Source organism: Macrotis lagotis, chromosome X, assembly GCF_037893015.1.
Source record: "Macrotis lagotis isolate mMagLag1 chromosome X, bilby.v1.9.chrom.fasta, whole genome shotgun sequence".
Classification (NCBI taxonomy): Eukaryota; Metazoa; Chordata; class Mammalia; order Peramelemorphia; family Peramelidae; genus Macrotis; species Macrotis lagotis.
Window position 1 is genome coordinate 634,184,091 of NC_133666.1, and position 25,996 is coordinate 634,210,086.

A 25,996-nucleotide genomic window follows, 5' to 3' on the forward strand; every position below is an offset into this window, starting at 1 on the left:
TTGATTTGTTCCATGGTTTTGTTTTTAAATGACGACAGCAACAAGACAAAATTGTTCCTTCCTTCCATCGTGGTAAAGCCGTGTTTGTGCGTCCGCTACTGGGCCAGGGCTCACCGGAGGCTAGGGCCCTGGGGAATGAGCTCATGCTCCCCAGGGGACCCAAGCCCAGGGGGATGTGGAGGAGGCCCAGGCCAAAGGTGCTCCCTCCATCCCCCCCTGCCGCTGATGTCTCTAGACAGGGTCAGCCAGAGGGGAGCTCCCAGCTGGCGGAGGGGCTTGAGGGTCTTGGCCATGTTGCTGATGCTGCTTCTCCCCTCCTTCTCTCCCTCTGAGATGAAAAATAGAAAAAACTCACCAAGACCATGCAAAAAGACTATTTAAACCAGGAACCAGTGAATGTAATGTGATGGAGAAGGGGCAGGAGCAGGTGGAAGGGGGGGGGGTCCGCACTGGCTGAACTGGCAGTCCGGTCTCTGTCAGCCAGTAGAACCAAAGTTTGCTGTCCCCTCGCCGGGCCAGAGTGCCTGAGGATGGGCAGGGATGGGGGACAGCCAAGGGCGAGGCCCAGGAGGCCTTCCGGGCTTCCTGACGCCTGGCCCCGTCAGGGATACCTGTCCCTGCCTCCATGTTTAGGGTCCCCACAGCCATTCCACAAACTTAATCCCACCCCCACCCCCTTCAGTTACCTTTGTAACCAAGCTTCTTGCATCTATCCCTTTGACTCCCCTCCTGGGGGGGGGGGGCTCCCGTTCTAGCCCCAGAGGTCAGAGTGGGACGAGAGCTGGGCCCAGGCCCTGCTTCTGGGACAGAGGTACTTTGGAAGGCGGGGTGAGGGTCGGGGTGTTGTTCTTTGCACTAATTAGTAGACCCACTGACCACGAAGGGAGTGGTTCTGTTGCACATGGCCAAGGCTGGAGGTCAGCGTGGAGGGAAGGGTTCAGCCCAGGGACTTGAGGGCCAGAGAGGAGGGCCGAAGCGCTCCCAGATGACAGGTGGGGAGCAGGGGGAGGAGGCCTTGTACTCTGGGGAAGCCATTCCTCCCCTCTCCCCCCACCCCCATGCCAGCAGGGAGCTCCCCAGCTCCAGAGTGGAGATTGTTCAGGCAGCCGGATCGGAGAATAGAAACCTATTTTTTAAGAAAGAAAGATATTTATATTTGCAGTTTATTTTAAAGAGTTATTTAAGCAGAGGAAGCGTGCGGCTGAGTTCGGCTTGAGCTTGGGGGAGCAGAGTGTCTGCAGGACGACCGCGTCCCCGGAGCCAAGTCTAGCTCTCTCTATATATCTATATATACAGATTTAAACTTTATTGGGGCGTGTGGGGGAGTGGCTGTGTGGAGGGGGGAAGAGGCACAAAAGAGCTTCCAGCGGGTCCCTTCCTCTTGATGGTGGAGGAAGGGAGGCTGGCAAGGTGGTCGCTGGGGTTCAGAGCCCTGGGGTCTGGGGGGGGGGGTTCCCAGCCAGCAGATTCAAGCACAGAGAAGACATTCCATGGACTGTATCTGAGTGTTTATAACGTGTGGGAGAAAAAGAAATGGATTAAAATGCACTTTTGGGGGAGGGGGGCTTTAAAAATAATTTTAAAAACCCAAAAAAAAGGACAAAAATGAAACGCAAAACATTCATTTTTCTTGTATATAAAGACCACTAAAAACAGCTGTAAACACCCCTGTTGGTTGCCTCCTTTGTCTCATTCTGCTTTATCCTAGGGTGGGAGTGTGTGGGGGGGAAGGGATGGTTTGGGGATGCTGGGGACTCTGCCGCTTCATAACATATTGTGGGAGGGGTGTGGGGGAGGGTAACATGCAAAACTTCCAGAGAAGAGATGAAGTCATAAGGCCTTAGTCTTCCCTTCCCTCCTCTTCCCTGGGCCACTCACATTCCAACCTGGGGAATCACTCAAGGTTTGGGGGACCAGGATTGGACCTGCTGGAGTAGATCCTTTATTGGATAGGAAGGTAACTCCTCTGGCCTTTCTCTGAAAGTAATCCCCCTTCAGTGTGCCACCATCTCCAGATTTGCCAAAAATCATTCCTGGGTCGGGGAAGGGGACCTGGTAGCAGGGCCCGCCCCCCTGCTACCATGGCATCCCTTCCAGCCCCAGGAAAGCCCCAGCTTTCCCCAGTGCTGGATGATCAGATGAGGGAGTTGGGAGGCACTCCCGTTCCTTGGTTTAGCCGCAGCAGTAGCCTGAGGACCAGGGGTGGGGGGTGGGCCAGGGAGCCCCACATGGTACATGCGCTCCTTTGGTGTGGGGCTGGTCCTTGACCCAGAAAACCAAGCGGGATCGCTTGTACTCTCCACAGCACTTGGATCGCGTTGTCCTTTGAGACCACCAAAGCCGAAAGGTGGGTTATCTCCCTGGATGGATCCACTTCCGCTTGCCCCTCTGCCTCAGTTGGTCCCACCTTATTTCAGTAAACACCTGTGTGTTAGAGGACTCAGCCAGCCCCTGCATGTTTCTCTAAAGACTTTGCGGTTTGCAAAATGGTGTCCAAATGGGCCTGCCACGCTTCACATCACACCCACGTCCATTGAGTCTTGGTATCTGTAAGATCTACCAGTGGGTATCTCTTACGGTCCAAATGTCTCACTGGATCTTCAAGGCAAACCTGGGAGGAAGGTTCAATTGTCATTTCCACCGAGGCAGTCAGGAGTGATATGACTGGCCCAGGGTCACACAGCTACTCATCTTCCTGACGAGGCCCAGGGTTCTATCCACCGTGCCAACTAGTTGTCCTCAAATGCCAGACCCTGTGGGCACACACTTCAGATCAAGGGATAAAAATAGTTTGAGGGCCATGGTAGATAGGGAAGAGGATAAAAGAAATCCCTCTATAGAATCACTAAACTCAAAAATGGGCCAAACCCTGGAACCTTGGAAAGCAGCTAGTCCGAATGCTTCGTTTTACAGAGAAGGGGGGATGTGGGTAGTCGAAAAGTTTTTACAAGTGGAAGCCCTCTTAGTCCACGGATGGGCCCCACACCCTGAGCTGAAGGCTGGGGAAGGTGATGGAGCACAAAGAACTAAAACTGGACTTTCAGCCAGTATCCCAAAGCCCATTTGTCATCAGGTTCTCTCTTCCACTCAGACACAGCCTCCTCTGCAGAGACGGAAGCAAGGTCAGGTCCTTGGAGAGGAGCAACTGGATTGGGAGCAGCCCCTCTGCAGGCCCCCCCTAAGCCAGTGCTAATTGCCAACCTCTCCCTGGCTAACCTGCCCTGATGCCCAAGGACGGGGACCACACCATGAGATTAGCTTGTGTCATAAGCCGCCTAGTTTTTAAGGCTGAAGGGAGATTTGGGGGCTCAGCAGCTTAGGCGATCCAGTTGTTTCTGACTGGGGTGGGGGTGGGGGAGAAAGGACCCCAATGCATTCTTCTGAGGCCCGAGCTGTCTCTTTCATCACAGGCTGTTGGAGGACTTCACAGGAGGAAACTAGGCTGTGGGCTTTTGGGAAACTCCCAGGGAAAAACTGGCCAAGTGATGAAAATGGATTGGCAGGTCCTGATAGGGACTTAGAGAAGTCAAAGCACTTCAACGCACCTCTTCGGTACCTACTGACTATTTCTGTCATGAAGCTCTTCTGAAAGGTCCAAATTTACCAGAGACTGGAGTAAAACCCAGGCTGAAGGGTGTCTGTGTGTGTGTGTGTGTGTGAGAGAGAGAGAGAGAGAGAGACACACCAGACCCCTGTGAGCCAGCCTGTTGGATTAATCTATAAAGTAGTATGGACTTTCCAAAACTTCCACCACTAACATTCCCAGACTTCCTGACTATTATCAGAGCCATCTCTTACAGGACAACAAGGAGCCAGAATTCTCCTTTTGGGGCTCCTGCCAGATATTCCTTAGTAAAGGTTAGGTCAGAGATGGACAAAATCGAAAACTCCAAAGTGCATCTTGGAGACTTCCAACCCTATTTTACATAGGCCGGAAATGAAGAACCCAAAGGAAGTGACTCCTTAGGTCACCTCGCTAGAAGGCAGCAGGGTCATGCATTCAACCCAAGCCTTCTGATTTGCACAATGCAGGGCTTCCCCTCCAAGCCTGGCAGCCTCGAGACCTTTTAAGAGCATTTATTTTCTGAGGTTCTTGTGGACCAATAAGTCTATTCAGTTTAGGAATGAGGCTATATGATGGTCTACAAGCATAGGTAGTATTGGGGCAGGAATTCTACCCAAACCTCAAGGGCTTCCAGTCAGCTATTCTCCAGGGTCAAAGAAGGAAGGGTGGTTAGGGAGTGGATAAAACCCTATTACTATTCATTGGACCAGTCCTCTTCGCCCCCCAAGAATAAGGCCTATGTGCTGAGAACGGGTCTACAGTCAGTGACAACCTGTGTCTCAATTACAGGAAAACTCTTGGGCATTTTTTGGTCTTTGCTTTACTTCTGAGGGGCAATGGGGTTAAAGTGGTTTGCCCAAGACCACAAAGCTAGTATCAAGTATCTGAAGCTCGATTTGAACTCAGATCCTCCTGATTCTAGAGTTGGTGCTGTATCTACTAGGCCTCCTAGCTGCCCAATTATAGGAAATCCGACACTGGTCTCTACCCCAACCACCTTAAATTACAAAAAAAAAGTAAACAAGCTGAGATCAAGAGATGGGCAAATCAAATCTCTCATCACATTTAATTCTAGGTGTTCAGGACCTGCAGAATCAGAGGTGGACCATGTTCCCCTTGGAGCTGTAGCTCCAAATGAAAGGCGCATGACAAATTGAAAAAGACAAAAGGGATGCACCCAACCTAAATCCTAGAGAAATGGAAGGGCCAGTGACAATTTAGGGCCAGTCTTCCTTTCTTGGTCCCAGGGTTCCATTAGAAAGGACCTCCAAAGTGAGCAAGGCCAATCTGGGCCTGAACAAGACTGCCTCCTGGAGCATCAATCACAGACCGTGACGGGATCTCTTTCAGCATTTGCAGTGAGGACACAAGACCAAATCTGCCTCTGCAGCTTCAGTCTGCTGTTTCTCTTCCAGTTTTAGCCACACTCGGTAGCTTGCAGCAACATTCCCAAATTCTCTTTTAACTAAAGGTTCTCGGTCTTTCCAAACTCACAGGATTCAGAGGTAGAAGGCACCTTCAAGTTCATACAATGTAGTTTATAGAAGAGGCAGCTAGCCCACAGAGGCTGCCACAGAGCCAAGGCTATGCAGCTCTCAAGTCATTTTCCAATTGAATCTGAAACTTCAGGTCCCTGTGGTCCTCACCAGGATGTGTTCCTGCAGAGCCATGCATAAACCTAAGGGCAAGCCGCAGGTGTTTTGGCCTGCTGGATTCCCTCCCTCAGTGAGGGCCCACTTAATCCATTGAATAGATTTATCAGTTGCAGCTCTTGTGATGGAAACAACTCTGGGTAATTTTAAGCTTTAATAGCTTAAAACTGAACTAAGACTTTTCTTGCACACCTTTTATTTGGAATCATGAGACTTGGGTTCAGATCCTGTCTCATTTACTATGTCCATGGTGTGTCTGGGGGATCATCTTTGAATCAGGCCAGGAACCACTGAAAGAAGCTTGGCTTCTCACCTCAACTCGGCTTTCACCCAATTATACCAAGCTTTAAGGTAGCATAAGGACTATTATGAGGTGGCACTGTGGATAGAGTGCTGGGCCTAGAGTCAGGAAGACTCATCTTTCTGAGTTCAAATCTGGCCTCACTTATTCACTGTGACCCTGCACAAGTCGCTTTGCCCTGTTTGCCTCACTTCTCATCTGAATGATGGGCTGGGGAAGGAAAAATGCCAGTATCTTTGCCAAGAAAACCCTACATGGGGTCATGAAGAATCAGACTGAAAAGGGCTGCACCATGACAAAGGATTATTATTCAAAGCTGACAAAGGAGAAAACAAGCTTAGAGGGAGAGGCAAGGTAGCCGGTTCACAGACCTCTGAGGCCATCGTAGATCCCTTCCAAGCTCATTTCTCTGGCCTGAGGTTCTGATTGAGATCAGAACCAGTAGGAAAGGAGCAACCAACCACATGGGTGGACCTAGGCCCACCTGGGAAGATGCTTTTGGCTCCTCCAGCTAGCTGAGTGGACGGTAGCCCTTCGCCCTTGGCTTCCTCTAGCCTTGACAGAACCCTCCTTCAGAACCCACTGTCGGATGTTTTTCCTTCCAGTCTTATCTCCTGGGGATGTGAAGGATGGAGATGGGGTGCCAGGGAAGCCCCATTTCTATTTACAAACCACTTTGCTCACAACCAGCCTGTGAGGCAGATAGCTAGGCAAGCATAGATCAGTTAAATAACTATTAAGCATTTCCTATGTACCTAGCCCTGCATAAGGTTTTTGGAGATAAAAAAAAGTTCCTGCCCTCAAGGAGCTCACATTTTATCCAGGAGACAGGTATTCCCATTTGCAATGGGGAAACTGAGGACCAGAGATCAGAAGTGACTCCAAGAGCCTAGGGCCAGGCCTTGCCTTACTGGACTAGGAAGAGCAATCCAGGCTGGTTTGGGGACAGTGTGGGCCTTTGTGGTTCTACCTCCCCCACTGGTTGGGGGATGGGCCCAACAGAGAAAGCTGCCTGAGCTCCTCTATGGAATCTTCCTCCCCAGCCTAGTGGGGATGTTGGTTGTCTCACACAAGCTGCCTGCTTGTTTGAGAAAGGTCATTGTCCCTGGTCCACTTGTCTGGGGAAGTCAGGACAGTAGCAGTGAGGTGGTCGTGGAAGCTTGTGCAGCTTTGTCCTTGGGGGACTGGGGGTGGGTGCCCCAACACCAAGTCCTGGATGAGACTAGGCCCTCGATGGCTTCCCCTTGTCAGTGGTTGAGGGAAGCCTCAATTATGTCCTGACCCCTCAGAGCTCCATGTCCACGGCAGTGACTGAAGATTCTCAGAGCTGCTTCTACAGGACAGAGGAAAGGGAGTGGGAAAGACCCACCTAGTGTCTAGCGCACAACTGGAACTTCCTAATTGTGTTCTGATGAATCTGTCTTGTCATGTAATGGGCTCTTGCCCTTAAGCCTAAGATCTAAAATGATTACATCACATCAAAGTCCAAGAATTCATTCAAGGAAATGGAAAGAGCAGGACGAGCTAACTGCAGACTATTCTCTTAAAAAATCTAGTTTCAGGGGTATAGCTAGGTGGCGCAGTGGATAGAGCACTGGCCCTGGAGTCGTGAATTCAAATCAGACCTCATACATATAACTGCCTAGCTGTGTGACCTTGGGCAAGTCTTAACCCCATTGCCTTAAATTAAAAAAAAAATCTGCTTTTTTTCAAATCTCCCGAGATTGGTACTAGTCTAGCCCAAGTGATTTAGCTAAGGTTAAGAGACAGAAAGGGCTTTGAAACATAAAACATCAGAAATACAAGTATATCTAGTTCAACCATGAAATACAAGTCTCAAGAAACCAGAAATTAGACCTGTCCAAGAACATATGTCAAGTTACGGCTGGAAGCCAGACCTCCAGAATTCAGGGCTATGGAGACTCCAGCATGGAACCAAGCAGCTGTGAGCAGGACAGGGGTAGGACTGTGTGAAGCCCCTGGGGGCTGCTAGGCCTCATTTTCCTGAGAAAAAGGGCCAGGGAGCAGAAGACTGGCACATCAGAGGCTGGTCTTTGGTGATCCACAGGCCTCACATGTAGGTCCTGGGGACCCAAGCCAGGTCTTTTCCACCACCCTCCCAGCTTCCAGGTCATTGCAGCCACTGGAACTGGACTACCGGCAGAGTGGCCCAGCCCTTTTTGGGTAAGGTCCAGTAGTTCCCTCCCTGCCCTGCTGTGGAAGAGACACACCCCACACCTCTGAGCCGGAAACAGTGGGCACAGGCCTCGAAATGTAAATCTTTTTATTTAACAAAACACTATACTTTTGAATTCTGAAGAATGTGTACGGAAGGGAAAGAAAAATATTTCGGGTTTTTTCTTTTTTTTTTTTCTCTTTACAAAAACAAAACGAGGATATAAGAAAACATATGTACAGAACAGCTGGCCAAAAAAAATCAACCCAAACCAGGAACTGAATCATGATGTTTCTAAGTGGCTTGGCCTAGACCTTTTTTATTTTCATTTTTAAAAAACAATTAAATTAGGATACAAATATTAGAAAAAATTGGACATGAGCTGCCAGTGCTCCTGAGGAGTCAAGCTGAGCAACCTATTTTATACAGTAAAACTTAATTGGAGCTCTACCACATTTCCCATTGTTACCTGAAATGATATTGCTTCCTTGCTAGGAGAGTTGTTTATATAAAGGAAAATTATTCTGAGTTTGGAAAAAGACAGGGAGGACTGGAGGGAAAAGGAAATGAAGAAAACTGTTTAAAAAAAAAAAGATGGAAATCAGGTCCAAGGCTCTCCCTTCCCACCTTGGGGAAACCCTGGTCAGTTCAGTGCCACTCCAAAGGTCCCCAGAGTGCCCTTTGTGACCCTTCAGCAACTGGGTGGGGATCTCTGCCCACTTTGGGGGTGGGGCCGGGCCAGTAAAATCCCAACAGGAACCAGCACATCCCCTCTCCCCTCCCCATCTGTACTTCCGGGGTGAGTCATCTGAGGATCGGGAGGAAAGGCCCCTCCTATTGGCAGCACCCAGCCTGTGGGTGGGGGTGGATCCCATCCAGTCCAATTTCCTTCGTTTGGGATTAGATCAGGCAGAGGATGGCCTTGGTGGCGCCCAGGCTCCCAACAGGCCTTTGCCAGGCACCTCCATCTCGATCTCCCAGAGGTCTCCTGCCTAGCCCCATTAGATCCAGTAGGAGAGAAGGGAAAGGGGGAGGTAGATGGATGGCTTGAGGTTGCTGGAGTCATTTCAAAGTCATCGTTCCCTTCTTCCCCATCTCCCACCCCACAACCTTCCTAAGCCAGGCATCTTCCAAGTGCTACTTAAGAGTTGGGTTTTTAGAGATGTTAGGAGCGGCGACTGGAAACCCACTCCTCACCTCTCGGTGGGGAAGGGGGAAGGGGAAGAAGACCTAGGAGGAAGATCCTAGACCAGTGTCTGACTTGGTTACTCCAGCTCAGGAAACTTGCCAGGAATTGGAGAGCAGAGGAGTTTGGGACCAGACCCTTCCGCACCTGACTGCATTTGGTTTCCAGGCCACCTGAGTGGTAACTAGTAGGGGAGAATGGGGCAGGCTGAAATCTCCCTCCTCTGACCCCCCTCCTAGCCCCCCCCCAAAGTCCCACCTATGGATGGGCTCTGGGAAGCAAAGTCGGCCAGATTTCAGCAAGAAGTGTTTCCAACAATATTCCTACTGTGAGGGAAACCTGTAACTGCTTGTAGACTCAACCCCCAACACCAAAGAACTAAAACAAAACAAAATACTGAGCAGGAGAAAGAGAAAGGAGAGACAGAGAGAGAGAGAGAGAGAAAGGAGAGAAAGGAGGGAGGGGGGGAGAGGGGGAGAGAGAGAGAGAGAGAGAGAGAGAGAGAGAGAGAGAGAGAGAGAGAGAGAGAGATGCACAGAGAAGTCCAGGAGCTTGTGGCTACTTCCCTCCCCGACATCCCCACCCCTGACCTGGCCCCAGGGGGGGCGGGGGGGCAGAGCCACTTGGGGGGGGGGGGGTCTGCACTGTTTCGTACTGAAATAAACCTGAATTGGAGTTACCGAGGTAGCTGGCTAGAAACTGAGAATTTCCACACCTGGCATTCTTGAAGGGCCTCCTCCCCCCCAACGTGCCCCGCCCGACCCTCCCCGTCGTGGCCATCCTTGGAGCCCCCCCCTGCCCCCCCGGAAGCTTCCTTCCCAAGGGAAACTCATCTACGTGCTTCTGTCTTCAAAATGCCAAGTTATTGCACTTTCAGAAATACAACAGCTCTGTGGCTTAAACCCTTCCCCTCCCCCCCTCACCACCTCCCTCCCCGACCCCTCACCATGGCTTCTTCTCAACTAAAATGATTCACTACGAAGAAATTCTACATCATCTTCAGATTTGATTCAAAGGTTTCAAAAAGGGGTGTTTGTTTCCATGAGGTGCAGAGCCGTGGGTGTCCCCAGGAGGAACAGCTTGTCTCAGGAATCCTCTCCCTTCCCAGCCCTGTCCCACCCCCCTCCCCCCACCCAGCGCCCCTCCCCAAACCTTGCCAGGTTCCATCGGCCGCCAGTCCCGTCCCGCCCCCAGCCCTCCCCGCTCATCCAAAGCCCCAGCAAGGCGTGTAGACAGTCAGGAATGGTTATTCAACAAGAGAGAAATGCATGGAACTTCGGAGATGGCCTGGAATGGAGACATGGTCAATGGAGATGGAGGGGGCGGGGCGGAGCAGGGAGGGAGGATGGCCGGGGCTGGCCACCTCTTCTTGGGCATCTGCCTCCCTCGCTTACTGCAAGGTGGACTCAGCGGGGCCCAATATGCCAGCCTGGGGGCCCCACTCCTTCCTCCAGGCTCAAATTTGTCTTTTTTTTTTCCAACTGGGAAGCAGCTCAATTTTGTTGTGTTTGTGTGTGTGTGTGTGTGTGTGTGTGTGTGTGTGTGGTGTGTTTTGTGTATGTATTTTGTATGTGTATTATGTGTGTGTTTTGTTTGCTTATTTTTTTAATTGTTAGCTTTGTATAGTAAAGTCCAAAGAAACTGAAGAGGAAGAATAGGGTAAAAGGGTGGGGAAAAAAATCCCTCCTCCCTACACACCCCTTACCCCCAACCAACCTGCCTCCCTCCCAGTTTTGTAAGCACCAGAGTATTCAAGTCTGTCCCCAAGGACAATGCTCGCTCCAGGCCCCAGTCAGCAGGCGGAGACTAGACCTTTTTCATACGTGCATCGACGTTTGGGTTGGGGGCCGTCTTCCTCCTCATCATCTTCTTCTTCTTCCTCTTCCTCCTCCTCCTCCTCTTCTGAGGATGAGCTGTCCAGTGTGAGGTCCACCACATCAGCACTTGGCTTCCCATTTTCACTGTTACCATTTGGGGTGGGTAACAGCCCATTCACATCAGAGGATCCTGAAAAGAAAGGGCCAGAGTGTTTTCAATGTCCCAGGAAGTCCACAGGTCTGCACCAAGGAGTTGCGTTTCTTGATTTTCCCTTTGCTTCACCTACCAGCTAACCTTTAAATACCTTCTAAACCCCACTAAGATACAGGCTTTGATTACTGTAAAATCCAATTAAGCAGAATTGTCAACAAAATGTGCCAGTGAAGTAGTGTGCCAAATGTAAGGTTTTATTAACACTTTTAAAAGTCCTGGTGTGTGTTCCCCAAATCTGAGTCAGAGATTCAGAGTTGAAAGGGGTCTTAAGAATTATTTTAATCTCATTCACCCATTTTACAGATAGGGACACTGTAAGGCACTATTTAAGGTTTGGAAAGTGATGGCAGATGTTCACAAGGACAAGCACTTAAAAAGGACATTCTTTAGAAATAACACCCTATAGTTTTCAAATAGTTTTCACACAAAGTATTGAAACAAAAGTTTTCTAATTATTTCTCAGTTAACTAAAACTTGCCCTTTCTGAAAAAGCAGAGGTATAATAAATATACCAATCTGAACAGATGGTAGACAAATGACATCTAAAATATGAAGCAAAGATCTGACTGAATTAGATTAAAACTCTTTCCAACCTCCTTGTCCCTCACTCAGCAGTAACTATCCTAGCTCATTGCTCTTCCCCAAATATTCTCTTCCATCTCTTACTTCCTAATCCTCTTCCATTCTATTCTATTTGTTTTTTTGTCGTTTGTTTTTTTTGCAAGGCAATGGGGTTAAGTGACTTGCCCAAGCCCACACAGCTAGTTAATTATTAAGTGTCTAAGGCTGGATTTGAACTCAGGTCCTCCTGACTCCAGGGCCGGTGCCCTATCCACTGTGCCGCCTAGCCACCCCTTAATCCTCTTCCCAACCTCTTAGTCTCTTCAAGGAAAGCTCTAAGCCCTCCTCAGTTCATTCAATTTAGTACTGGAGAGACAAGATCCCTTGGGCCATCCCCTCCTCAACTCTGCTTCTGACCACTGAGTAGAGTTAACAGTTTCTGAGAAAGGGGGAAGACTTCTGGGGAAGCACATGAGCCTTGGTCATTGCTTTCTGGGGAGAGAGAGAGCCTATTACAGGTGCCCTAGAAACAGACTCTGTGAATGGACAAACTGTTTCTCCTCAACAACAAAAGGCTAAGGAGCCTTTCCTGGTAGAGAGCCATTAGCTTCCACATCTGGGAGTGGAAAGGGCCTGGTCTGGTTCTTTCTTGTCAAGTGACTCACAGCACCCTTTCCCCTCCCTCTAACTTCTCCCAGACCCTGCTGCCCACTTCACCTACCAAGGACAAGGATTGGGCACTGGGGGCTGCAGCTCCTCTCCTTCTCGGCTCGGATAGGACACCAGGAACCATCTACCAGGTACTCAATCTCGTCTGCATCCTCACACTCGCTCAGGATCTTGGACAGGAGGCTGTGGATCAGAAAAGGAGGGGAGGGGGAGTGAGACCCACACAAAGGTATAAGGTATAAGTCTATCTACATTGCTGTCTAAAACATGGGATCTTAAGCTCTGGAGATTCTAGTTACTAACCCTTTCTTTATGGATGTTTTCACATCCATATTTCAAATTTTGTCATGTAGTAGGAAAGGCCCTGGATTTGGAAACAGACATCTGTGCTCCAACTCTTGACTCTGGCACTTGGGCCAGATTACCTAGCTGTGTGGTCTTGGGCAAGTGTAGGAAAGTCACTCTTCCCCCTCAAATCCTCAACTTCCTCATCTATGCAATCTCCTACAGTGACTGTGAGGAGAATATGAGGCTTAAGATGAGAAAACATGAAGCATTCTATACAATATATGACACTGCCGTTGACCTTGGGCAAGTCCCAGTGTCCTAGGCAACAATTCAGCACTAGCTGATCTGTATTTTCTCACTGGGAGTTCCCCTATACCAAGGAAGCCCCAGGTTTAGATTCTTAAACAGCACTACAGAAAATATTGCCTAACAGAATGATGACCTCATTTGATCCTCACAACTACCCTGGGAGGAAGGGGCCTGCCCAGGATGGCATAACTATCAAATGTCTGAGGCTGGATTTGAACTCAGAGGCTCCTACCATCCAGGTCCAGAACTCTCTCCACTGCGCCACCTAGCATCCAGGACAGGGAGGGCAGGAGAGCTCAAGCAGGCTGCCTCTCCTCCATACAGGCATTGTCCTTCTGCTCTCCCCTGGAAGCTTCCATGGCCTGTGGCTTCCTAAGTCAATCCCTAGCATTTTCCTGCCTGTGACTGAGATGGGAAGCCAACCACTAACTTTGCTCTCCATCGTCCAAGTCAGATGCTGCACACACACATATCAAGAGTGACAGCACAGTGAAAATGGATCTGCCAAAGGGGCGGCTAGGTGGTGTCATGGATAAAGCACCAGCCCTGGAGTCAGGAGTACCTGGGTTCACATCCGGTCTCAGACACTTAATAATTACCTAGCTGTGTGGCCTTGGGCAAGCCACTTAGCCCCATTTGCCTTGCAAAAAAAAAAAAAAAAGAAAATGGGTCTGCCAAGACCAAGGGTCAGCCTCTCCAAATAGCAAAAAAACCACTGCATTTAAGGTTCTGAAGATCAACTGAGGTCCAGCCTCTTCCCTCATTACCCCCCTTCATTTCCTTCATGACCCTGTCCTTTGGTATTCTGACTCAGGCCTTACCTGAATAAATTCTTATTGTTTTATATATAACATATACATGGTCTAATTATTTTGTGAAATCCCTTTAAGCCCTATAACTGTTGTTAAAACAATAGGCAAGTTCGTTGGAGAATAATTTCAACTTGGTGGTGGGAATGGTCTTACATTTAATCACTGTGACCTTGGACAATTAGTTTCTATTCTAAGCTCCAACTTCTTCAACCCATAAAATGAGAATAAATACTTACATTACCTCTCATAGGACTCTTGTGAGCCAAGCATCATAGAAAAATCTATTCTTTCAAAATAAATTCTGGAGAAGTCAGTTACTGAAACAGATATGGAATGTGACTGAGAATCTGTTTAGTTCTCATTTCTGGCACTGCCTAAGCATCAAAATCTTTTAGATATTTAATTAAATCAACAAGGAGATTACCTTTAGGAAATTACCTTGAAAATATCACATTTTAATGTTCAGAAACTCTTAATACCATAACATACTCCAAAGACCACAAGTGAAGTGGGTTTTATGAGATTGTTCCAAAAGCTTCTTCACCTCTGCCTTTTATAATTACCCCTCCTAAGGGGTTACCCCTCCTGCCCTTCCTCAAATCAGCTTTTATCCTGTAGTAGAATGTGTGTATGTCTCCAGGACAGGAATGTTTTCAATGATGCTCTGCATTTGGATCCTCTGTATCTCATGTGAGGTTATTTGTTATATGTCATGTGCCTTCATGTTAAGTCTTGCAATGGCTTTTAGTCAAAATAACCTATGACCTGGGTAATATTATTCCCAGTTTACAAATGGATAAACTGAGGCCTGCAGAAGATAAATGATTTGTGCAGTTACACAAGAGTTAGATGGGATTTTCAGTTCTCTGCTTTCTTTCATTAGATCACAGCTGCCTCACCATTAACCAAAAGCTCCACTGTTCTTACATGTCATTAGCGATAGCTTTTTTAATAACTGCCAGTCTGAACCAGTTCTAACCATTTTGAGACATTCTACCTCCCTAGAGGGCACTTCTGCTTTCAAAAGATCAGGTTACTATAGAAACCACTAAGTAATAAGCTTACTATATATTGGTCATGCCAAGAAGGGAATGGTCAGGGTACAGCTCTCCTGTTGAATCTACCTTGGCAACATCTCTTGTATCACCCCCTTCTGCCATCATTTGGGATAAGGCTCCTTATAAGCTTTTGTTGGGGCTCTTACTCCAAGGTTCTGATTTCCTTATTTCCAGTATCTTCTTTTTTTCAACCTACTCTCATCAACCTGCCAAAAATACTCTTACAGATATACAATCCACATCATTTCCCAGTTCACAAAACTTCTGTGACTCCTCACTACCTGGACCTTAGAGAATAAAATACAAAATCCTTAGCCTGGTTACAAGATCTTCTAATATCTGGCTCAAATCTAATTTTCCTAGTCTTATTTTCATTCTATTCCTTCAGACTCTTGATAATCTAATCAAACAGATGGCTAGCTGTCCTATCTCCTATTCTTCTGTACATCAGCTTGAGAAGCCTGTCTCTCCATGCTTGTAGAATGCCCCCTTCTCCCAATATCTCTCTCACAGAAAATCCCTGCCGGGAAGCTTTCTCTGATGCCCCCAGCTCAAAGTGAACTATCCCTCTTCAGATTTATCACAGTTCTTAGATCAGATTCTGCCCCACTTGTCTTAAGCAATCTATTTTGTACTCTGTTTATTGTGAACATGTCTTATTGGAAAGGTAAGCTCTTTGAGGGTAGAAATCAACTTCCTTTTGTTCACTTTTGTATCCTTAAAGCAACAGGGTCCTGAGAGTTGAAATGATTTAAACAAATATTTCTCCAACACTTCTGTGTACAAAGACTTTAGGGATGGTAAATTTTACTTGCCAAAAAGACTATTTTATGGAGAATTTACAAAGGGCAAGTCTCACATGGTAGTCAGAAAAAGCGATACAAGGATATTCTCAGTCTCTCTCAGAAACTCTGGAATTGATGATGTGACATGAGAGACATTGGCACAAGACCATCCAGCATGATGTGCCCCCATCAGAGAGGGTGCTGGACTCTATGGGCAAAGTTAACTCAAAAGAAAGAAGAGATGTGCAAATTTAGAAAATCCACCCCAAATATTCATATGGCCTATTTGTGCCCAATCTCTGGTAAAGTATTCTGAACTCCTAATGGTCTGATCAGCCACAGCTGACACAAAGCAACTTGACTCCAACATAGTGATGTCATTCTGGGCCTGTTCAGCAACAATGGACAACCAACCAAGTAGCTGTAAAACTTTCCTTGCAAAAGTTTCAAAAGGGACCTCTCTCCCTTTGTTGTGGTATTGATGAACAAGTCTTTGTTAACAAGTTACTTTCTTGATTTTAGTTACATTCCACTTGTCTTCTTCTACCCACCCTCTGCCCCCCACTCCCCAAGGCTGTTATAAGGAAAAGCACTTTGTAAACTTTAAAGGAGAATAGGAACAAAATTCATCTTCATCCTCCTCCTCTTCTTCCTCCTCCCTCCTCTCCTGGGGCTGTCCCCAATCTTTCTTTTAGACCCCAGGAGTCCATGTGCTTTCTGTCCAGGCAGTGACACTTACTGGCTAGGCTTCACAGATTCCTCACCCCAGGGCTGCTCCTCAGGCATCCCTCACAGAGCTGGCATTCACAGCATGTCATGTGCCCGGCAGTGCTAGCCCCTAGTAAGAGGTCTCCTCCACAGAGACTGGCGATGGTTCTAAAGGGGCAGCACCCAAGGTGGTCTGCAGTAGTGACAGGAGTAGTAGTAGACCAGAAGCTTGACTGAGGGCTGCAGCCTCTGGGCTGAATGGTCTAGGGGACTGGGAGAGGTCCTGACTCCAGTACACACTGGCTGAATGGCTCTGGGTGAGAGCCACTTGACCTCCATTTGCCCAGATCACCTTATTTGTAGAACACTGAAAACAGCCCTGCACTGGCCTCCCTTAGAGGGTCATTGTAAATGTGAAAGAAATGGGCACTTTTATCTCCAAGGCATGGCCTAAAAGTCCCAATTGGACCTCAGATTTTGTCATTTCAGTCAAACAAAACAAACAAGTAAATAGCTACTGGACCCATGGCTCTTGTTACTCAAGGTTTTTGCCTCTAAGGAGGACTGGTTAGGTTCAATATGGCCTCTGGGCAAAAAGCAGGAAGTCATTTTTCAAAGGGTCACAAAGCCCACTGTTCTCCCTGTCCCCCACTTCTTGGGTCCTTGGTCCCTGCTTCCCCTGCCATCTCACTGCCTTCTCTATAACTTCATCCCACTTTGGAATATCACATTCATATGAAGTAGTTTTTCTTTATGTTGAAACATCATCTGCCTCCCTAGAGTTTCTACTCAATCTTGCCTCATTCTGACCCCTGAGGCCAAACAGAATCAGTCTAATTTTTTCTATACATGGTATCCTTTCAGATTCATGTTTCCCAAAGTCTTCTCACCTCTCGAGGCTAAATATTTCTTTTCTTTTTTTTTAAGGTTTTTTTTTGCAAGGCAAACGGGGTTAAGTGGCTTGCCCAAGGCCACACAAGCTAGGTAATTATTAAGTATCTGAGACCGGATTTGAACCCAGGTACTCCTGACTCCAGGGCCGGTGCTCTATCCACTACGCCACCTAGCTGCCCCTTATTTATTTCTATGTAAACATTCCCCAACCAAACATTAAAAATGACTTGGGTCTTGGTTCACTTATAGTTTAGAAGTATCTCGATCCAATTCCTGATTTGTGCAGTAATTCTTTCTATGGCAAACTTGACAAGTGACCAACTAGCTTCTGACAGAACCACTTCAGTGACAGAGAGCTATCTCATGAAGATATTTATTATTAGAAAGCTCTGGTCACTAGAAAAGGTCTGCTTCAGACCATGTATCAAGGAGTCAGGAGACATATTGTAAACTCTGCTCCTCTTCCTTCTTGTAAGGTAGCTTTGGAAATGATGTTCTCCTAATCTGTTTCCCATTAAAAGGCCTAGGTGAGATGATGAGTACACATCACTTTAACTCTAAGTGCCAGGTGATTAAATGAGCCACAATCTTACATCATTTGAGAACTGCAAGATACCTTAAGAGATCATATATGATTCAATTTGGATCAATGTATACCATGGAAACAATGTAAACTGGCAAATTGCCTTCTGTGGGGGATGGGGAGAAGGAAATAAGATTAGGGGAAAAACTGTAAAACTCAAAAATAAATAAAATCTTAAGAAAAAAGAGATTGGGGCAGCTAGGTGGCTCAGTGGATAGAGCACCGGCCCTGGAGTCAGGAGTACCTGGGTTCAAATCTGGCCTCAGACACTTAATAATTACCCAGCTGTGTGGCCTTGGGCAAGCCACTTAACCCTATTACCTTGCAAAAACCAAAGAGTCAGAGAGAGAGAGATATCATACATGTTGAACCCTATCATTTTACATGATAAAATTGAGGCCCAGATTTGGGAAGTGGTTTTAAGAATAAGAATTTCAAAATAGCAAAGGACCTCATGGTGATCTGTCTGATCTGACCTAATCTGTTTAGTAATTAAGACAAATAAGATTTGCTCCTTCTTTTTAGAAAGTTTAAGTGTCCTCTGGGGCCTTTCCTGATGACCTCAGGTGCTCCTTTTCTTTTCTATATACTCAAATCTATACACGTCTCCTCAATAGAAACATGAGCTCTTCCAGGGCAGACACTATTTCATATACATCTCTGTAACTCCAGTGCTTAATAGTCTGTCAATTAATTCAAGTCACTTATCTAGACAAAGTCAAGTGTATCTTGACTGTCAAGTCTTTTTGCTTTTGGCAAACATTTGCTAGCTGAGGCAGCTTTCAGTCTAACCTACTAGAACATTTTAAAATGAAGTATATGAAGCATATTGTCAACATATCACAACAGATTTGTGACCTCAATGATGTGAGTACTTCCACCTCATGACATGGACTGCAATCCATCCATTTCTCATTCTGAACAACTCTTGCCTGTGTCTTGTCATTACAGTCTACTCAAGCAGGCTCTCCTTGAGTTTCAAGGAAAGGAGACATTCAAGATGTAGGCTGCCTGGTTAATCTAGCAATGAGGTGGAAGAGAATCCTTTTCTAGACTTCTATCTCTGATAGCTCTTGGGTCACTTTGGCTTCATTAAGAAGAATGTCTAGGAATAAGGAAGCAATAATTCCATTATATTCTGTTCTAGCTAAAAATAATACATCTGGGAATGATGTGTTGACTTCTGGACAAATTTTAGAAAAGAATGAAAGCTGAAAACATCCAGGGACAGATAACTAGGAAGGTGAAGAAACTCAAGTTCATGCTCTGAGGTGATCATCTGAAAGAACTACTGAAATTTAGTTTCGAGAAGACTAGGGAGTTAGAAGAGGGGATGAGTTTTGGGAAGGGAATGAAAACTTCCTTCAAATATTTAAAGAGCTGTCAAGTGAAGAGGGAATAGATTTGTTCTGCTTGATTCTAGAAGCATGAAGAGCAATGCAAAAAACTAAACAAAAAAACAAACCAACAACAACCTGACAAGAAATACCTTAGGTTTATGAGCTTGGAATCAGGAAGACCTGAATTCAAATCTGACTTCAGACATTTACTAACTGTGTGCCCCTGGGCAAGTCATTTAACCTGTTTGCCTTAACCCACTGGACAAGGAAATGGCAAACTATTCTAGCATCTCTTTTTTTTAGCTTTTTGCAAGGCAAACGGAGTTAAGTGGCTTGCACAAGGCCACACAGTTAGGTAATTATTAAGTGTCTGAGACTGGATTTGAACCCAGGTACTCCTGACTCCAAGACCAGTGCTTTATCTACTATACCACCTAGCCACCCCAATTATAGCATTTTTGCAAAGAAAACTCCATGGTCAATTCTGAAATGCTATATGATCCATGGGATCCTGAAGAGTTGGACACTACTAAAGCACAACAAAGGAAAAACACTTCCAAAACTCAGTTATCTAAAAGTGGAATGGTCTGGTTCACAAGGTAGTATGTTTTCTCTAAGTAGAATTCTTCAAGAAGATGGTGGATGATCCTTTCAGATATGTCATAAAGGGGACTCTTAGTATGAACAGGAGTAGAGAGATGTTTAGGTGACCCCCAACCCCGCGCTGAAGTTCTGTAATATGTCACAGGTGGTATTATTACCTGTTATGTCTCTCCACTGCCCTAAACAATGACCCATAAGTTTTAATCTACAGAAACTATAGTACTGCATGATTTAAAGGGATATGGTATTATGGGAAGAACTGATTCAATAAGAAATTTAGAAAGCATTACAGAATGATAAAAATGCTCTCTTCTTATCTTTTTTGGCCCAGCTTAATGTACAGATTCCTTCCAACCTATTTCTACTGATGGAGAGTTCAATGAACCAATCAAAAGGCATTCTTAATCCATTATATGGTTTATCAGGCTGAACTTGAATGGTTAACAATTTCATTTAGGAGGCTCTGGAGTTTTCCAGGACAAGATACAACACACACAAAATGTCATTTATGAACAGGAGTGTTTGAAGAATCTAAAGGGATCCAATCTGTGGTTCTGGACTAAAAGAAAGCCTCCATATTATGGTGGAAAATATGTCTTCCTGCTCTTTGCCTCCTGTGATTATTGGTAATCAGATGATTAAAATTCTCACTGACAATTTTGCTCTGATGCAAAAACTTTAAAAAAATAAACAACATCTTGTACTTTTTGCACTTTTAAATCCAGTGTTTGGTAACTGACAACTACTTTACAACATCATTTGTGCAAACCTACTTGTTCTCTTGGTATGTGGTCTTTGATTATTATCAAAGATTTTTGTGGAGGAATTATGAAAACAAATGAAAAAATTGTAAGGGATAGTGGACAGAGAGCCAGACTCAAAGTCAATTAGACCTATGTTTAAGTTTCCCTTCTCGACACATCCTGGCTTTATGACTAGGCAAGTCACTGCAATTCACTGCAGGCAATTCCCTACAAAGTTGTAGAACCAATGTCTCAGAGTAAATGCTGACACTGCTTCACCCTCCCAACAAATCAAAAAAAAAAAAAATAGGCATATGGATTGGTAAATTTGTTATGTCCACTCAATAATCACTTTTGCCAAAAATATCCTGATGTTAAAAAACAAAACAACCTTCAGTAGCTTTCTTTTAAACTTTTGCAAAAACCAATTCTTCAATGCCTCTCCACAATGAATCTATTCAATATATCTTTAGTTTGAACCAACAGCTCTTTGACAATTTAATTCTCTTTGGGGCAATTCCTACTTCTTCAAGTGGCACAACTGAGACTGAATTACTATTAAAAATCCAAATATTATGTCTCCAATGATTTTCATTTTTCATTTATTTGTTCTCCTATTTTCAACTTTTTAAGTGTTCTTCAAATAGCTTTCTACAAATGTCTTCCTCTATTTAAAGATATTATATTACTCAAAAATTTGCAACTCTGTTTTAAGATTTTGAAAATGAATTTATATTCTAATAATGCATGACCTGGCCTGTGACCATCATGTTTCTTGGATCTGGCTAAGGTGGTTTCTTTTGGTCTCTTTGTGGCAGGTTATACAAACAAAAGAAAATGGTGATTATTCCACAATGACATCTAGTTTTATAACCATTTCCCATTTTTTGGATTATTTAAATATTGCAGAATGAAGCTTTTAATTACATGCCATATTTTCATATTTTTATTCCTTTCTAATTTGATGTTGATTTTGATCTCTGTTCCAACAACAGTCTGACTGCACAAAGATACCTAATAAGGAAGGGATTTCTACATCAGTAACCAGTTTTTTTCACTTTTGGCATTTAGGCTAGGTCCTTACCATGTCGAATATCTTCTGATTATTCTTAAATATATTCACAACATATGGTCAAGAGACTTAAATTATATATAAATCTTTGGCCTCTTGCATTTCTTAATCCTGAGGAATAATTTCTTCAATTAATGTCATTTATTTTTACATCATTCACTTTTTAAAAATTTATTTAAGGCAATGGGATTAAGTGACTTTTCCAAGGTCACACAGCTAGGTAATTATTAAGTGTCTGAGATCGGATTTGAACTCAGGTCCTCATGACTCCAGGGCCAGTGCTCTATCCACTGCGCCACCTAGCTGCCCCACATTCATTTCTTATACATTCCTCCCCCTTCTACCTTGAGACAATGATTTTGTTCAATAAAACCCACACAATGATCAACACATCTGATATCTGCATTATTTCACATCCACATAAGTACATGATGGAAAATTTTGTTTTATTGTTCTTTATATTTTCATTATCATAACCACTACATATGTTTTTCTGGTACTGCATGCTTCACTTTGGATCAGTTTAATTAAATTAAGTCTTTCCATGTTCCTCTTTAATTCTTCATATTCATTGTTTCTGATGGAATAATTATCATTATTTTTACATACCAGAATTTGTTTTACTATTTCCCTGTTGATGAGTTTCTACTTTTTTCCTAGTTCTTTGCTGAGCTGTACAACTTATTTTTCACCATCTTCCCCTCTTTCAACCTTTGCATTGATATTGAAACATTAAAGTAAGTGCTGGCTCTGAGGAAGGGCAGGAGGGTTCTGTAGTGTTTTCCTATATATTTTCTCAATCTCTTCATCTTCTACAACAGATACTGGGAGACAAGCTATTAATCTGCATACTTTCATTCTGTTTTTCCTCATCAACACTGCAAAGTGAGCTAAGTGTCCTATGAAATGTTTCTTGTTGCTTTTGGACTAACTTTATAAAATCCTTTTAATTTCCTTTCTTTTGTTTTTGCAAGGTGATGAGGTTAAGTGATTTGCCCAAGGTCACACAGCCAGGCAATTATTAAGTGTCTGAACCTGTATTTGAACTCAGGTCCTCTGGACTCCAGGGCTGGTGCTTTTATCTACTGTGCCACCTAGCTGCCCCCCTTTATTTGTCTTTCTAAGGAACACTATCTATAAGTAGTACTCCCATTTACCTAAAATTCCTATTTGAACTTCTGGTTTTATTAGTAGCAAGACTATTGATAATTGATTTCATTTGACTCCTCTGATAGCATGTGGATTTGCTGATAATTGGACAAGGGAACTACATTCAAAATAGTTAAATTCATTCAAGTTTCAAACTTTAGCACTATTTACTTCTATCACTGTCACAATGCAACAGGGCCATTTTGTATTTTTGTTCTGTGTATTCACAGAGCCCAATAATTCATCACTCGAGGACCAATTTACTAGTAATGGACTCGGCTAGACTGATTAAACAGTTGGTCGCTGGAATGACAGACTTGAAACATTTTTATCATGAGAACTGCCAGAGCTTACACTCTGAAAGGTCATTTCCATACTACAATAAATGGTTGTTGTAGGCCTCAATAATATTGGATAGGCATTATCTAATTTCTACTGGAAAATTTCCACCCAATGGGAAATCACTACTTCACACTGCTTCTCTTCCATTCAGATGAAGCTCAAAAACTATCTTCTGTACGAAGCCTTTCCTAATCCCAACTGCTATTGTTCTCCCTCTCCAACTACCCTGTATATAATTTATAGATGCAGATTTCTTTTTTCCCCTAGGCACAGCATTTTGTTTTATTTTATTTTTTATATTTTTTGGGTATAAATATTTTGTTTTCCAACTACAATAGTAGTTTCTACCTATCATTTTTTTGGTAATGTTTTGAATTTTACAATTCTTTCCCTAACCTCCCTTCCCTCCTCCCACAGAAGAAGGTAATCCGATAATCTTTACATTGTTTCCATGTTACACATTTTAGATGCCTGTTTCATTTTTTTTATTTATTTAAGGCAATGGGGTTAAATGACTTGCCCAAGGTCACACAGCCAGGCAATTATTAAGGGTCTGAAGCAGATTTGAACTCAGGTCCTCCTGACTCCAGGGCCAGTAGCCAGTGCTATCCACTGTACTACCTTACTACCCCCAGATGCATATTTCTTAACTCTATATTTATGTTGTATGTATTTTAACATGTACTTGTACTAGACTTAGACATATATCCTTCATAAACAGGGTCTGGCATGTAACAGGGGCTTAATACATAACTGCCAATTGACCCGTTGATTCTATTTTTTCAATAGCTGTGATTTCACTTAAGAATGAGAGAAAAATCTCCATCCACTGTTCCTACTTCTTACTTAAAAGACCAAGAAGAGTAAGTCTATTCTTCCTTGTACCCAATAAATCCCAAAATATTTGAAGAAAACTATCATGCCCACCACATGTCTTTTATTTTATTTTATTTATTTTTTATTTTTGAAAGGCAAATGGGGTTAAGTGGCTTTCCCAAGGCCACACAGCTAGGTAATTATTAAGTGATTTGAACCCAGGTACTCCTGACTCCAAGGCCGGTGCTTTATCCATTACGCCACCTAGCCACCCAACCACATGTCTTTTAGACTAAGCATTACCAATTCTTTGGCTAATTTCAAGTTCAGCTTTCTATGGATGTAGTCCAGCTGGTCAAAATGTCTTTAAAATATGACACTAAATTGGACAATGCTTTATGATTATGTTTCCTTCTCCTGATCCTGGGCTTCTACTACCAAGGCCTAAATCACATGAGTTTTTTGGCTGCCACATCACACCAAATCTTTACCATAAGCCCCAGTTCCTTTTTATACGAACTGACATTTAGTCATCTTCACCAGTTCCTGTACTTGTATAGCTCAATTTTTGAATGCATGTGTAAGACTTTACATTTTTCATGGTTAATTTTTCATTTGTTTAGAAAGTGAATTTGTGGAGATTCCAATTTGTGGAGAATCTCTGTTCTATCCAGATTCCATTGTCTTACTTGAAATTACATTGTCTCACATGCCTTTGGGTCATATCGAGAATGATGCAAGATCAAAACCCTGGCCTCAGGGGAAGGCCACAGCAGAGAGGAAGCTTGGCATTCTTTACACAGTCAGTGGTCAAAAATAACATAGTAGCGGCCCAGAAAGAACAAGGGGGCCTGGAGGATCAGCCACCATCCCCTTGACCATCCAAATTTTGCCTTAAAGCTTTTATTTTTAGGTTTTTGCAAGGTAAATGGGGTTACGTGGCTTGCCTAAGGCCACACAGCTAGGTAATTATTAAGTGTCTGAGACCAGATTTGAACCCAGGTACTCCTGACTCCAGGGCTGGTGCTTTATCCACCTAGCCACCCCTGCCTTAAAGATTCTGATCTAGGCTCACATCTTTTATGAAGCTTGACCCAAATGTTCCACTCCATGTAATCATCTCCCCATCCCTCTTGCATCCCCACATCATTTACAGTCTGCAGACACTACCACCCCGGAATTTCATCATATACAGTTTAGATTTATGTGCCATGGTTCACAATTTTTGCTTCTTTTGAAATTACACCTAAGATGGAAGGAAGTACTGTAGCTACTGCTAGGATTGATCCCAGGTACTAAGTATCATAGAAGTTCTGTCCTGCTATGGTTTTCTCCCCTGAAAAGGCAGACATGTCCTAGGACAGACATCTGGCTATTTTCTACTAGACTGAGGGCCTACCTTCCCACTTCTTCTCTACAGTGAGTCCTTCTGTGTATCTAAGTGCACAGAACAATCAAAAGAGTCACAAGACCTGTGTTAAAGTCCTACCTCTGTTCTAACTCCCTGAGTTAATTGGGGCAAGTCAGCTTCCTCATTTCTAAAGTGAAGAGACTGAACTTAAGGATTTCTAAAGAGCCTTCCAGTTATAATTTTAAGTACTTTACATTACTTATTATCTCTGAATCTCAGTTTCCTCATCTGTAATATAGGAATAATGGTATTAGCAGAGATATTGTGCAAAAAAGCTCAGTAGAGATGCTGAGTGAGATGAGCAGAACCAGAAGAACACTGTACACCCTAACAGTGGGGTTGACAATCAATCTTAATGGACTTGTTCATTCCATCAGTGCAATAATCAGGGACAATTTTGGACTATCTGCAATGGAGAATACCATCTGTATCCAGAGAAAGAACTATGGAGTTTAAACAAAGACCAAAGACTATTATCTTCAATTAAAAAAAAAGTCTTATTACTATATAATTTTGCATGTCTAATATTTTATTTTTTCCTCAAGGATATGATTTTTCTCTCAACAAATTTAATTTTAATCAATGTATAGCATGAAAAACAATGTAAAGATTATCAGACTGCCTTTTGTGGGGAAAAAGGGGGGAGAGAAGGGAGGATGGGGAAAATGTGTAAAATTCAAAACCTTATCAAAAAAATGACAGAGAGAAGCTACTATTGTATATAAGTGGAAAACAAATAAAATATTTATATAATAAAAAAAGAACCCACAAAAAACCTCAGTAGATCTTAATTCACTGTGCAAATTCATTTCAAGGACCTTCACGATCATGACCCTAGCCTGCACAAGCTTTTTCTTCCCCCTAACGTCTACCCAAAAAGGGACATCTGCTTTGCTCATTCTAGACATCAACACTGACACAGCTGGGCCCATGTTCACATTT

General features: G+C 44.2%; 1 protein-coding gene across 1 annotated transcript in view; it reads right to left on the reverse strand.

Annotated features, from left to right (window-relative positions):
• Positions 1–10,391: 10,391 nt before the first annotated feature.
• PIAS4 (protein inhibitor of activated STAT 4) overlaps positions 10,392–25,996 on the reverse strand; it is a 53,305-nt gene continuing 37,700 nt past the window's right edge. Inside the window, exons 10-11 of the mRNA XM_074204034.1 lie at positions 12,194–12,324; positions 10,392–10,887 (exon numbers count right to left, since the gene is read on the reverse strand). Of these exons, the coding sequence (XP_074060135.1) occupies positions 10,673–10,887; positions 12,194–12,324 (346 nt within the window). The 3' untranslated portion in view covers positions 10,392–10,672. The remainder of the gene's footprint in view (positions 10,888–12,193; positions 12,325–25,996) is intronic.